Source organism: Macaca thibetana, chromosome 10 (genome assembly GCF_024542745.1).
Source record: "Macaca thibetana thibetana isolate TM-01 chromosome 10, ASM2454274v1, whole genome shotgun sequence".
Lineage (NCBI taxonomy): Eukaryota > Metazoa > Chordata > Mammalia > Primates > Cercopithecidae > Macaca > Macaca thibetana.
The window spans coordinates 65,022,380-65,037,095 of record NC_065587.1 but is presented as its reverse complement, the minus strand read 5'-3'; the positions used below and the strand labels follow the sequence as shown (position 1 = coordinate 65,037,095).

At 48.8% G+C, this 14,716-nt stretch overlaps 2 protein-coding genes across 10 annotated transcripts in view; one reads left to right on the top strand and one right to left on the bottom strand.

The window, feature by feature from the left end:
• ACSS2 (acyl-CoA synthetase short chain family member 2) overlaps nt 1-7,895 on the top strand; it is a 92,791-nt gene extending 84,896 nt beyond the window's left edge. For 7 of the 9 annotated variants that reach the window (XM_050807067.1, XM_050807072.1, XM_050807070.1 and 4 more), the window contains 10 exons: nt 469-639; nt 949-1,082; nt 1,274-1,406; nt 1,488-1,544; nt 1,730-1,810; nt 3,288-3,396; nt 5,671-5,739; nt 6,078-6,254; nt 6,850-6,924; nt 7,060-7,895. In XM_050807067.1, coding sequence (XP_050663024.1) covers nt 469-639; nt 949-1,082; nt 1,274-1,406; nt 1,488-1,544; nt 1,730-1,810; nt 3,288-3,396; nt 5,671-5,739; nt 6,078-6,254; nt 6,850-6,924; nt 7,060-7,187 — 1,134 coding nt within the window. In that variant the 3' untranslated portion in view covers nt 7,188-7,895. The remainder of the gene's footprint in view (nt 1-468; nt 640-948; nt 1,083-1,273; nt 1,407-1,487; nt 1,545-1,729; nt 1,811-3,287; nt 3,397-5,670; nt 5,740-6,077; nt 6,255-6,849; nt 6,925-7,059) is intronic. The other 2 variants (XM_050807071.1, XM_050807074.1) reach the window with 2 other exon arrangements.
• A 467-nt stretch (nt 7,896-8,362) lies between these two features.
• The window catches only part of GSS (glutathione synthetase), a 171,163-nt gene continuing 164,809 nt past the window's right edge, over nt 8,363-14,716 (bottom strand). Inside the window, exons 11-14 of the mRNA XM_050807152.1 lie at nt 11,832-12,026; nt 11,262-11,343; nt 9,324-9,513; nt 8,363-8,881 (exon numbers count right to left, since the gene is read on the bottom strand). Of these exons, the coding sequence (XP_050663109.1) occupies nt 8,758-8,881; nt 9,324-9,513; nt 11,262-11,343; nt 11,832-12,026 (591 nt within the window). The 3' untranslated portion in view covers nt 8,363-8,757. The remainder of the gene's footprint in view (nt 8,882-9,323; nt 9,514-11,261; nt 11,344-11,831; nt 12,027-14,716) is intronic.

Sequence of the window (14,716 nt, the reverse complement as noted above, 5' to 3'; positions counted from 1 at the left end):
AAATTATCTCCATATGCTTTGGAATATCCCTCAATGAGCCTTTAGAAACACAGTTTTGGCCTCTCCTTCATAGAAATGGGGGTAGGGATGGAATAAACAAAGGGAATTATCTTTTTTTCCCACTCACTCTGATGGTGTGCAATTGAGTGTGTGGGCACATATACACAACAGAGGGACTATTAGTTATGAGTGTTCATGTGTGTAAGTGATGTGGGTGGCTCTGAAATACCATCTGAGGGTGCAGATGTGAATGATGGACTGATAGACATCGTGTCATCAGGAGTGTGATCAAGGAGATGAGATGGGAGCATGGAGAAAAGGAGATGGAAGAGAGATGGATGCTGTGAAAAGGGTGCTGGCAGGGCTGAAATCCCTGAGGAGGATCTTCCTCCAGCTCTGCCCAGCCTCCATTTGGTGGTCAGTAGGGGTAGGCATGAAGCCCTAACCTGTTCCCCATTCTTCCCACAGGGTGTGGTTCACACAGTTGGGGGCTACATGCTCTATGTAGCCACAACCTTCAAGTATGTGTTTGACTTCCACGCGGAGGATGTGTTCTGGTGCACGGCAGACATTGGTTGGATCACTGGCCATTCCTATGTCACCTATGGGCCACTGGCCAATGGTGCCACCAGTGTTTTGGTGAGAAGGGAGCTGGGACCCATGGCCACCTGGCCTAGCTGGGGGATGGACAAGATGATCCTGGGTGACTACCTCCCAAGGCTTCTTGGTCTAGAGGGAGGGGGACTTATACAACCATCTGTTTCTTGGAGAAAGAGAAGTCCTGAGGGGGTTGCGTATCCTGACTAGGATGGTATCTTGGCTTGTCTGGTAAGGGAGTGAAGCTATGGTTGGTCAGAAAGGGCAAAATACTGAACATGAGGGAGTGGTAGGGGGATGAATAAAGGGACTATTAGGAAAGACTGGGAATGACCAGCCTTCATGGGTCAGTTTGAGGGGATTCCCACATATCCGGACGTGAACCGCCTGTGGAGCATTGTGGACAAATACAAGGTGACCAAGTTCTACACAGCACCCACAGCCATCCGTCTGCTCATGAAGTTTGGAGATGAGCCTGTCACCAAGTGAGACCCCTTCCCAGTTGCTGCCCCATGGGTATCCCTCAGAGCTGGGTGCTGGCCTTTGTACAGTCTCTTCCTTTCCATTGTCCCAACTCTCTGACCTGGAATAAGAGGACGGGGCAAGAGAAAAGCCTGGATATGTATGTCCTCCAGTAGTACTCAGAGCCTTCCTCTCTCCCATTCCCCTGTCCCAGGCATAGCCGGGCATCCTTGCAGGTGTTAGGCACAGTGGGTGAACCCATCAACCCTGAGGCCTGGCTGTGGTACCACCAGGTGGTAGGTGCCCAGCGCTGCCCCATCGTGGACACCTTCTGGCAAACAGAGACAGTGAGTGAAGGGTTCAGAAGGCTGGGGCCCAGGGACAATGTGGGAGGATTGACTCAAATTTCTCATCTCTGAATTCCCCAGGGTGGCCACATGTTGACTCCCCTTCCTGGTGCCACACCCATGAAACCTGGTTCTGCTGTGAGTGATGCTCCCCTGGCTGGTCTTGGGCTAGGCAGGGATGGTGTCTTGGGGCATTTGGCTAGGTAGATAGTGGAGAACTGGACTGATAATGTGTGAAGAATTTGGGGTTCTGGGGCTCCTTGGGAGTTGGGTCAGAGTTGCCTCATTCCTCTTCTTGGGTTCTGTCTCCTGTTTGCTTCTAGACTTTCCCATTCTTTGGTGTAGCTCCTGCAATCCTGAATGAGTCTGGGGAAGAGTTGGAAGGTGAAGCTGAAGGTTATCTGGTGAGGCCCTGGCCCTTGGGAGTCTTTAAGGAGAGGGAGAAAGGGTCTGCCAAGGGTACTTTGCTTTAGAGTTAATAACCTAATCTCTCCTGGAGCTGCTTAGGACTGAAGTTTCATGACTGGAGGTTTGCTCACTGAGAGACCCTGGAGGGGACCCTGGATACTTTGCCTGCATCTCTTCCTTTTGGGCCATAAGTCTCCTAAGGGCCTTTTCAGAGTCGCTCAGATTCCTGATGGTACCTTTTTGGGTCTGGAAGACTTAGTCCCATCTTCTTTTGACAAATATTCTAAAGAAAGGAGGCTTTATAACATAGTGGAAAATCATGTAGGATCTGGAGTCACCCTGCCTGGGTTCAAATCCTAGCTCTGCCTCTTCTGTGACCTCATATAAGTTACTTAACCCCTCTGAATCTAAATTTTCTAATTTGTAAAATAGGGTTTAAATGGTGCCTCTGGCTGGGCGCGGATGGCTCACACCTGTAATCCCAGCACTTTGGGAGGCTGAGGCGCGCGGATCACCTGAGGCTAGGAGTGGAAGACCAGCCTGGCCAACATGGTGAAACCCCGTCTTTACTAAAAATGCAAAAAGTAGCTGGGCCTGGTGATGGATGCCTGTAATCCCAGCTACATGGGAGGCTGAGACAGGAGAATCACTTTAACCAGGGAGGTGGAGGTTGTATTGAGCCGAAATCGTGCCATTGCATTCCATCCCGGGCAGCAAGAGCAAAATTCCATCTCAAAAAAAATAGTGCCTTTGTCTTCTATGGCTGCTTGCTTGATTGAGTTAGATAATCCACGTGAAGGGGTCAGTGGAGAAACTAACAATTAGTACTTGATAAACATTAGCTGTTGTGATTATTGTATTTATACTTGTAAGAGCCTCACCTGTCCCTTCAAACCCCCCTCCCATTTCACTTTCCCAAGAGCAAGTTAGTAACAGAGGCAGGGTTTACATCCAGGCCTTCTGACTCAGCCTAGAATTCCATCCATTCCATCAATCTGCTGCCAAAGAATGCTACTGATTGGGCAATAATTATTTACTTGGTATGTGGGCACCACTTTTTTTAAATGACTGTTTTCATTTGTATCAAACTGGACTTGCTTTCCTCAAGGATTGCCCAAAAGGAGACACAAATTTACTAAACACTTATCAATAATAGTACACTGTGCTAGGCAATTTCCACATACTATTAATTTAATCCTCACAATAACTTTGGAAGACAGAAAGTATTTTCTCTGATTTACAGATGAGGATTCTGAAGCTCAGAGGGGTAAAGTTAGTTCTGTGAGGTCACCTAGCTAGTAAGTGGTAGAGCTGGGATTCCAAGCCAGGATCATCTATCTCCAAAGCCTGTATTTTCTCCTACTTCTCAGGAATGGCATTCAGGACACTTTCCCCCACGTTTAGAAAAGCTGTAATTATCTTCCAGTGAGACAGCATAGCAAATGTGATCACTGTCCCTTCTTTACTCCCCAGGTGTTCAAGCAGCCCTGGCCAGGGATCATGCGCACAGTCTATGGGAACCACGAACGCTTTGAGACAACCTACTTTAAGAAGTTCCCTGGATACTATGTTACAGGAGATGGTGAGCCTTAGCTATCCCCTTCTTGTACCTCCCACTAAGACATGTACCTTCCACTTCCATTTTCAGGAAGAGTTGGTGTGTTGCTATAAAAGAATACCTGAGACTGGGTGATTTATGAAGAAAAGAGGTTTATTTTGGATCATCATTCTTCAGGCTGTAAAGGAAGCATGGTGCTGGCATCTGCTTCTGGTGAGGCCTCAGGTAGCTTCCAATCACGGCAGAAAGCGAAGGGAGAGCCAGTGTTTGACATGGCAAGAGAGGAAGCAAGGGAGAGAGGGAGGAGATGCCAGCCTCTTTTAAACAACCAGATCTTACATGAACTCATAGAGTGAGAACTCACTCATTACTGCAAGTGCAGCACCAAGCCATTCATGAGGGATCTGCTCCCCTGCTGCCCTGCCTTGACCAAAACACCTCCCACCAGGTCCCACCTCCAACACTGGGGATCATATTTCAACATGAGATTTGGAAGGGACAAACATCCAAACTATATCAGTTAGTTAGGGGTAAAGAAAATCAGAGAAGAATGTGTCCTACATGTCAGTATCTGGTATCTAGGCAGAGCTGCAAAGACTGTAACGGCAGGAATGAGTACAGCAGGAGGGGTCTCAGGATGTTGCCATCTGAACTTTGATGTATGAGGAAAGATGGACAATGTATGCTCCTGTGTTGAAAGAGATGGGGCATGTGGCAGTGCATGATTATTATGTCATGTTTGTCTTCATGGTTGGAGTCTGTGTTTGTCCATCTATCCATCTACCAATCCATTCATCCATAAGATCTGAGCACTGTGATCCTGTGCCTAGGCACTGATCTAAGCACAGGTGATATTATAATGAATAATGTAGTCAAAGTCTCTTTCCTCATGGGGATACTAGTAAGGGGAGACAGACAAACCCAGCAAACTTAAATAAGCTTATCTTAGATAGAGATAAGTGCTATTAAGAAAAATAAACAGGGTAGCATGATAATGAGTGTGTGCAGGGATAGCTACTGTACACGGGATCGTCGGAGAAGAGTTCTCTGAAGTGACATTTGACCAGAGGCCTGAAGGGTGAGAAGGAAACAGGCATGGGGAAATCTAGAGTAACAGTGTTCTGTGTAGAGGGACGCAGCTTGAGATGTCTGAGGAATGGACTGAAGCCTGTGTGGCTGGAGCGTAGCAAGCAAAGGGAAGAATATTACGTGACGCTGGAAATGTACGTAATATAGGGAGGGTCTTGTGGGCCATGGTGAGGAGTCTGAATTTTATTCAAAGTACAGTGGGGAACCTTTTGGGTTTTTTTTTTTTTTTTTTGAGACAGAGTCTCATTCTGTTGCCCAGGCTGGAGTGTGGTGGTACGATCTCGGCTCACTGCAACCTCTGCCTCCGGGGTTCAAGCGATTCTTCTGCCTCAGCTTCTCGAGTAGCTGGGATTACAGTCGGGTGCCACCACGCCTGGCTAATTTTTGTATTTTTAGTAGAGACAGCATTTCACCATGTTGGCCAGGCTGGTCTCGAACTCCTGATCCACCCACCTTGGACTCCCAAAGTGCTGGGATTACAGGAGCGAGCCACCGCACCTGGCCACCTTTTGGGGTTTTAAGCAGGGGAGTGCTAAGAATTGATTCACTGTTTAGAAAATAACTTTGCCTGATTTATGGAGAATAGAGTTTGAGTATACTATTGCCATGGAACAAATTATCCCAAAAGTTGGCAGCTTAAAATAACAAATATTATCTCACACAGTTGCTGAGGATCAGGAGTCTGTGAACAGTTTAGATGGGTCATTCTCATTCTGGGTCTCTTGTGAGTTTCAGTCAAGCTGTTGGTAGGGACTGTAGTCACCTGAAGGTCTGACTGAGCCTGGAGGACCTACATTCATGCTCACTCACATGGTTGTTAGCAGGAACTCTCAGTCCCTCACCTCACCATAGGACTACTCAAGATGTGGCAGCTGGCTTACCCTAGAGCAAATGATCTGAGACAATGCAACCAAGACAAGCTAGGTGTCTTCTACAACCTAATCTCAGAAGTGACATCCTATCACTTCTGGCAAATTCTGTTGATGACACAGACTAACCCGAGTACAATGAGAAAGAGGACTGCAGGGCTATGAATACCAAGAGGCAGAGATCAGTGGGGCCATCTTGGAGGCTGGCTACCACAGTGGGCAAGAGTGGAAGCAGGAAGACTTGTTAGAAGCCTATTGCAGAGGGTGTGGCAGTTTGGTAATGTGGATCAGGTATCCTACCGTAGGGTTTTTATTTATTAGGTTTTGCATTTCTTCCCAGGCTGCCGGCGGGACCAGGATGGCTATTACTGGATCACTGGCAGGATTGATGACATGCTCAATGTATCTGGTGAGGGCCATGGGCCACCTTCCCATCTTATTAACTCTGCTTCTCTGACAACACCCAGCCAAAGCCTTCTGCAAGAGCCCAGGAGTGTCCTTTGGCCAGACCATGTACTAAGCATAGCATTCAGTTCTGGGTCCAGGTTTTAGAGGAGTATTGAACACTGGAACGTGCCTAGAGTAGGGGAACTGGGATGGTGGGGTGACTGAAAGCATGTCATCTGAGGAGTGAATGAAGGGCCTTCTCCTTTTGACCAGACCAGGACTGCCCCATGGGTACAGATGAAGCAGGGGCTGGGGCAGAGGCTGAGATCTCTCTCATGGCGCTTCCTTTCCCTTGACAAGGACACCTGCTGAGTACAGCGGAGGTGGAGTCAGCACTTGTGGAACATGAGGCTGTTGCAGAGGCAGCTGTGGTGGGCCACCCTCATCCTGTGAAGGGTGAATGCCTCTACTGCTTTGTCACCTTGTGTGATGGCCACACCTTCAGCCCCAAGCTCACCGAGGAGCTCAAGAAGCAGAGTGAGGAGCCTCCCCGGGCAGGGACTATAGGGTCTGTCTTGGAGGCCCAGTTATCACTGCAAGTTGTTGGGGAGGGGCTAGAGCAAGCTGATCCCCAAACCACAAACAGATTCCAGGGGGTCCCATGGGCTGATTGCCCTTTTCCTCTTCAGTCTTCACTAGTGTCCCACTAGGATAATAATAATAGCTAACATTTCTAGAATACTTTGTGCCACCACTAGGCTAAGTGCTTTAAATGAATTACCCCACTTAATCCCTAGAGTCACCTTCATTAAACAGATCTTATTGTTACCTTCATTCTAAAGATGATGAAACTGAGACTCATAGAAGTTAAGTCACTTGCCGAAGGCCACACTGCTAGAAAGGTGGCATTTAAACTCTAGCAGGCTCATTCTACAGCCTGAGTTCCATAAGATAAAATGGGAGAGTAAGGAGACAGTGTGTTGAGAGTGAGAGAAGCAGTGAACCTGAGGCTGTCTCTGTGCGTAGAGACTTGAGGAGGAAACAGGTAGGGAACAGAGCCATCTCTACTTTGGTTTTTTGAAAAGTCTGGCTAAGGGTGCTGAAGAAATGCTTGATGATTTATTGGTTACAGTTAGAGAAAAGATTGGCCCCATTGCCACACCAGACTACATCCAGAATGCACCTGGCTTGCCTAAAACCCGCTCAGGTATGTTCAGAGGCCTCCATGGATTGGGATGGGCTGAGGCCTGGTGGTGGTGGGGTATGCGTGGATGAAAGCCTTTGGCAGGGCTGGGGTGGGTCAGTGCTTTCACCAAGTAACTAAAGGTCTGTGGTCTCCCAGGGAAAATCATGAGGCGAGTGCTTCGGAAGATTGCTCAGAATGACCATGACCTGGGAGACACATCCACTGTGGCTGACCCATCTGTCATCAGTCACCTCTTCAGCCACCGCTGCCTGACCATCCAGTGAACATGATCCTGACCTTTACCCAGGATTCCCCCTGCTCCAAACTTTGCCCATCCTCTTTGCCCCCTCAGGAGTGCTGAGGGCCAGCGTTGACCCACACCACCCTCCCTAGACCAGCTGTCTGGGACCAGAAACCAGCTTTGTCTCCCGGTGGAGACAACTTCCTGTGACTGCCAGGCAGAAGGGACAGGGCCCAGGTCAGCCTCGTCTGCTGTGCCCCCAGACTGCAGAGCTCTCAGAACCCAGGGATGAAAAGGCTACCTCTCCTACCCAAGTTAAGTGTTCAGAGAGGATATGAGGGCCTCCACTGAAGCAGGGAGGCAGCTGTGTAATCCTATGTCAGCTCTCTTAGGAAGCACCAGTACTTACATTGGGCATGCACTTGCCCTTAAAAACAATAGTCTGTGAGTCCATATTTTGCTGCTTCTGTTCTGGGTCTGAATTCCTTTTTGTGCCAGATGCCAGTACTGTCCGCTTCAGGGGCTGTGTGGGCAGATTCAGTATCCAGAGGGCATTCAGATCATTTGCTTTTTTGAAGGAGTAAATGTGTTTTGTTCCTAGGGCCAGAGGAGCTTGTCTTCCTTGTCCTCTGTTCCCACCCTCCCCTGAACAGAACCCAGCCCATGAGAGACATTCTCAGATGAAACTCTGTTTTCTTGCCTCAGTCAGGCTCAAGCCCTGTGGTTGTAGGAATAAAGCCTGTGATCTCAAGAAGTGGTGACTTGTTTTCCTAGGTATCTGTGCCCTGATGCTGTATATTCATTAGTGGCTCTGATTTGTGTGGCAGAAGGGAAGGGAGGGGTATTTCCTAGGACTACCCCCAATATCTTCCTTATAGAACTTTTGGTTTGGGCAGAGCCAAGGAGGCTTCACTGACAGGCCCTTTGACAAGCCCCTGAGCTAAGCAGGAAAGTGATTGAAGCCAGTTCACAACTGTTATGTCCCAACATGTTTGCCTTCCCTCCTGGGCTCCTGCCAGGGACTCTCATTCCTCCCTGTGATCCAGTAGGAGCATTAATGGGTGGCTAAGGATTGAAACTTCAGGGTTCCACCTGCAGAGTCTAGGTCTACGGAGACCCTGATTACAGAACAGTCTCTTCCCTGCTCTAATACATCTTAAGTGGGCTAACGTAGATTACAGCTCCCACCTCCCCTCTATGCACAAAGTAAGGAATCACTGAATCAGCAATGCAGTTTTATTTAAGGCAGAATTAGGGAAAGGCTATGCCCCTCCACTCCCCATCCTCCTACCACTCAGTCCTAGCCCAAGTCAGGCACTGGAACCTGCTGAAAAGGCTGATGAGGGGCTGATGGGAGTGGGGCAGGGTTCATGGACCTTTACCTCAGAGCAGCTTCCCCTCAGCTGTACCCACACCCCCAGGATTTGGGGGCCTCTAGATCTCATCTAAGGGAAACACAGCTTTTCTGGTCCTCAGATGGAGAGCTGGGGGAAGGTATCAGTATTTACCCTTCCATAAAGACTTTGGAGGTCTTTAGGAGGATACCCCTCAGGAGGGATAGGAAAGGAATGACAAATATAGAGGATAGAAGGTCCCATGGCCTGGTTGTGCCCTCACACGGGGTATGGGTTGTCCAGGACTGCCACTCCTGCTGCCACACCACCATCTGCATGCTCGATGGCTTTGGTTCGAAGTAGGTGCCCCACGTGCTTGTTCATCACGAGTGTCTTTTCCTGCCTATAGAAATGGAGGCAGGAGACACACATCACCCGGACTCAGCCCCAAACCCAGGACCTTCCCTGGTCCCAGTTGAGCAGTACATGGGTAACTGACTATACCCAAGAAAGTGCTAGGATTTTAGAGTCTCTATTCCTCTCTGGAGTCTCCTTCTAGTCCTAGATTGTCAAACCATGTGTTCTGAATCCTCTTGGTGCTATTTGGAGTTTGCTTCACGGTTGCAGAGGACTTCTCATCAGGGTTTCATCTGATACCCTGGTGAGGTGGGCAGGTCTTGTGTCCTTGGCCTCATTTAATAGATAAAGAAACAGGCAATAAAGCTAGGGATTGGCAGAGCTGGCACTGAAGCCCAGGTTCCTGACTCTTTCCAGTGTTCCCCTCTAGGCTCACTTGGCTGGCACTCTTACGAGCAGGTAGTGGAAAGAGCTTCTGATTCACTCACCTGACATAGACCCCAAAGATGCCCAGCTCTGAAATGCACTGGACCACTTGGGCAGGGCTGCCAGGCCGTAGCAGGCAATTCTCAAAAGGCTCAGGTTCGATCTTCTCCATGAGGATGTAGGAGGCCCTCTCCTCACTGTCCTTCAGCTGTTTCAGGGCCTGTACCATTTCCTCCCCATATAGGTTGTTACCTGCAATGAAACTGGCCAGTCACCCTGGACCCTCTGCCTAGCTCCTCCATCCCATGCCCTCACTTTTGAGGCCACATGGGCAAGTCAGCAGCCTCAGTTCCTGGCATCCGCTCAGTGAAGCCAGGGCATATCTGGCTCCCCAGGAGGGAAGCTTACTTTGACAGGAGAGCCCTTACTCATGCAGTGAACACATCTTCCACTACACTGTTCCGCCCTGGTTCGCCTCCTACCTACAGCTGTTCCTTCTCAAGCTCCATTACTGGCTCCTTCTCTTAAATGCTGGGGTCCCAGGGGAATTGGTCCTCCATGCTTACTCTCTCCTCCATGTGCCTTTTCCCAGGGAGATCTCTCATATTCCTGAGGCTCCATCTATACCCTAAAAATTGTTAACTTCCGGTCGGGCGCGGTGGCTCACGCCTGTAATCCCAGCACTTTGGGAGGCTGAGGTGGGCGGATCATGAGGTCAAGAGATCGAGACTATCCTGGCCAGTATGTAAAACCCCGTCTCTACTAAAAATACAAAAATTAGCTGGGTGTGGTGGCGCACACCTGTAGTCCCAGTTACTCAGGAGGCTGAGGCAGGAGAATCACTTGAACCTGGGAGGTGGTGGTTGCAGTGAGCTGAGATTATGCCACCACACTCCAGCCTGGTGACAGAGCGAGACTCCATCTCAAAAAAAAAAAAAAAAAAATTGTTAACTTCCAAATCTTTAATGCAGGCTCCCTGCTTAGACACCATATGACTGGCCCCCAAACAAACTCAACTTGTCCAAGCAGAACTTATTACTTCTGCCTAAACCTGCCCCTCTTGGACCTTCCCACCCCCAATCAGGCAAAAGGCACCCTTGAGTCATATTTAACTCCTCCCTTCCACTATCCTCTCACTATCTAGGACATGTCTCTCCAGTCGGCCCCACAGTCATAGCCCTAGCTCAGGCCTCTACGTTGCTCTCCTGAACAACTGTATCAGCCTCTTCCATGGTCTCTGCTACCAATGTCTCCCCTCATTCCAGCACATCTTCTACAATGCAGAAACTTTGTAAGTTTTGCGAGTTCCCAGCACTGCTAACCACTTGAGTCCTGAATCAATGTGTCCCTTCCAGGCTTAAAACTCTCTAATGGCCTCCCACTGCCCTTAAGATAAAATCCAATTTCTCAGTATATATTCAAGGCCCTTTATAATCAGGATGCAAACCATTTTTCCAGCCTAAATCTCTGTCCCCTCCCAGCTCCCCCTCCAGCCTCACCAGTTTCTCATTAACCTCCAGACATCCCACACTTCCATGGCCCAGTGCCTCGGCTTGAGGTTGTCCCTGTTGTATGAAACACTCTTCCTCCTTTCCATCTGGGAAATTCCTACCCACCTCTTAAGACAAAGATTAAAAACTTCCTCTCCTCTGGAGAGGCAGACATGACCCCTGACCTCAAGGAGTTTCAAATTAGAAAGGAAAACAGACATGTATTCTCTCCAATCTCCTAATATGACCCTACCCCACTTCCCAACAATCTACCCACAGGCCCCTCAGGTTGAAGTTGTCCAAACCCTTCAATGCTGGTTAATCAGGTTCCCCTGTGCTCCCGGACTTGGTCACAGGGTCTTAGGCAACACTGTCCAACATGTGGCCTGTGTCAGTTCCAATAGTATCCCCCCATGCTTGGGACTGTGCTCAGAGTAAGTGCCCATGAGCACTGGCCACAGCCTGCTAGTCCCTTTCATTGAGGAGCCCTGCAAAGGGGGATCCACCTACCTCCACCCTCTCTCTGGGGCTTCAGCACGAACCGGCTAGGAGCAGCAAGGGCCTTGGCGATGGCCTGGTCCCCTTCTTCACCCTAGAAGGAGGCAGAAAGCAGTTAGCAGAAGTTTAAAGGCTAAAGAGGCAAGAGCTTAGGTCCAGCTGGTTGTGCAGAGCAGCATCAGAGGAGGAGCAGGAGGGAGAACAGCCATAAATTCCTTCAGGTGGGATGCTACTATCTGGATGACACTCCCAACAAACCCCCTGCAGCAACCGATGCCTTTCTTCAGCAACAGCTCAGGACTCTGCAGCAGGCACCCTGGTACGTTTCTTAGTTCTTGCTATCTGACTTAGTCCCTTCCCTCTCGTTGCCATCCTCATCTCTACCTTTGCTGAGGGAGCTTACAGTGGATTCCAGTCCCCATCCTTCCATTATGAGGCTGCTTTTCTGCTCAGAGTTCTAGGGGTTCTCCAGAGCATCACCAACCCTTGTCACAATGCCAGCTCCACCCTCCCCAACACATTGAACTCTAGGTCTCTGCCACCTACGAGGCCTGTGGTAGGAGAAACGGGCTGCCCACATACCATGTCCAGTGAGTAGAGGCCAGCAAAGGTGGCGCGGAGGCGAGCCACAGCCTCAGGCTGGCCAGGGAGCAACATCTCCAGCATGCCCGGCCTGCTCAGCTCCTGCTGCACCTTCTTAGTCCCAGCCAGCTGGGTGGCAATGTCTGGGCACTTGGCAGCACATGACCTCTCCAGCAGTAGACGTGCTTCCCAGTTCTGCAGAGGGAAGAAGACAAAAGAATTCGACTTTATTTTACCTCAGCTGATGCTTACTGAACACCCATTAGGTGCCAGGTATCATGATTTATATCTTCACACTCATTATCACTCAGGATCATTATAACATCCTTGTGAGCCAGGTGTGATATGTTATAGTTATATATCATTGTGCCAGACTGTGAGCCCCCGCAAAGGCAAGAATTCCCCTATCTGTGGGAAACAATAGGTGTAAGGATGTAGAAAAACTGATGAGTAGGCTTGAAGGAGGTAGAACACTTGTCTATGTGCTCAGCTTCCCACTGTGTTCCATACTCCCTACCATGGCCTTTAAGATCCTTCAGGAGCTGGCTCCTGTCTACTTTTTCAACCTTATACCATCCCTGACTCCTAGTCTCCATCATTCTAGCCACACAGGCCTGGCATTCCTTAAATTACAAAGCTCTTTCCCTCCTCAGGGCCTGCAGTGCTTTTCCCTCAACCTGAAACCCCCTTCCTTTTGGCTTTTCCTATGCATAGGTGGATCCTTACCATCCTTACATCTCAGCTCAATGTCAGCTTTTCAGAGAAGGCTTCCCTGTCCACTCTATTTAATGTGAATTTCCCATAATTCTCTCTTTTCACCCAGTTGTTTCACTGAAAGCAGTTACCTGAAACTAAAACACACACATGCATACATGCGTGCGCATGCACACACACACGCACACAAACCCCAATTTTTTTTTTCTATTTTTGTTTACTTTTTTTTTTTTTCTTTTGAGATGGGGTCTTGCTCTGTCACCCAGGCTGGAGTGCAACGGCGCAATCTTGGCTCACTGCAACCTCCACCTCCCGGGCTCAAGCGATCCTCCCTCCTCAGCCTCCCAAGTAGCTGGGACTACAGGTGCACGCCACCACACCCAGCTAATTTCTGTATTTTTTGTAGAGATGGAGTTTTGCCACATTGCCCAGGCTGGTCTCGAACTCCTGAGCTCATGCAATCCACCCACCTAGGCCTCCCAAAGTGCTGAGATTACAGGTATGAGCCACCATAAATGACTATATTTTTGTTTACTTTCTGATGCCCATTTCTCTGACCAGACTGTGAGCTTCACAGCACAGGGCTCTTATCATTTTCCTCATTTTCCGTTGTATCTCCAGTGTCTAACACAGTTCCTGGCACTTTGTAGATGCTTAATAAATATTTGTTGTTGTTGCTGAATAAGGTGAAATTTGAGTGGGGTTCTGAAGGACAGGTAGAGCCTGTCAAGTGAGACTCAATAGGGAAGGGATACTCAGACTAAGATAATATGAACAAAGACCTCAAGTGGGTGATCACAGGATGAACAGTTTACTACCACAAGAGCTGAGGGTATAAAAGGCAAGGAAACAGCAGGGGATCATGCCTCCCAACTCTGGTTCCCATTCTCATGCAATGGGGAGACAGTCTTTCCTTGGCTCCAGACCACTGCAAACTGCACACAGCAGGATCAGGTCTCTCCTGTGACCCCCACCCAATGCTGTCCTTACTTTGATACTACTGGTTCACCTGCAGCACTTTCAGCCGATCTTCATCAATAATCCCAGGAGCTCAACTACTAGTCTGGCATTCCACACAGAATGATAGGTGACCAGAACATCAGACATAAACCCAGAGAAATACTCCATTATGTTAGAAGCAGGAAAGCAAAACCAAAGATAAGCAAGGACTTGCCCAGGGTCACCTAGCAAGTCACTAAGCCTTCTAGATCTCTCTCCATGTCTAAACCTGCTCTGAGCTGCTCAGTTCTCTAAAAATGTCTACCTCTTGGCCAGGCGTGGTGGCTAACACCTGTAATCCCAGCACTTTGGGAGGCCAAGGTCGGCGGATCACAAGGTCAGGAGTTCAAGACCAGCCTGGCCAACATGGTGAAACCCTGTCTCTAGTAAAAATGAAAAAAATTAGCTGGGTGTGGTGGTGCGTGCCTGTAATCCCAACTACTCAGGAGGCTGAGGCAGGAGAATCACTTGAAACTGGAAGTCAGAGGTTGTAGTGAGCCGAAATCGCACCACTGCACTCCAGCCTGGTCGACAAGAGCAAAACTCTGTCTCAAAAAAAAAAAAGTCTACCTCTTTAAACACTACTTTCCTTCCTTGTTATCTCAAATTCTTCTAAGTTTTCTTTGTCCTGTTTTGAAATCTAGACCTATTTTTCCAATAGACAGTTTATCTCTCCTGTAGTCAGCAAGTAGCCACCACTGCTAACCACCTATCTAAAGAAAAGGATGTTCTATTGAGATGTCACCTCTGTAGAGCTTCCCTCTACAGAGCTCAACCCTGAGGGGAGTCCTAAATGAATTACAGACCTAGAAGGAGCCCCCTCAGTTTTCTAGTGTAGCTCCCCCAGCTCACAGAAACAGACCTAGAAAGGGTCAGGAACCTGACCATCATCACACAGAGGCGGTCAAGCTCATGACCTCCAGCTCACTGCTCATGGTATTTCTAAACTTATTTCCTCCTTTATCATCTCCCAGCTGAGAGCAGAGCTTCTTAGCCTCTCCATGATGTGGATGTTAGGAGCAGAGGAGAAGAATGGGAATACCATCGGCCTGAAAGTCAGAAAACCTGGGAACTTCCTGTGGGGCCTTAGAGAAGCCTCTCCATCTCTCTAAACGTTAGTTTCTCCATCTGTATAATGGGGATAATTATATGCCTCACCGAGTGGTTGTGAG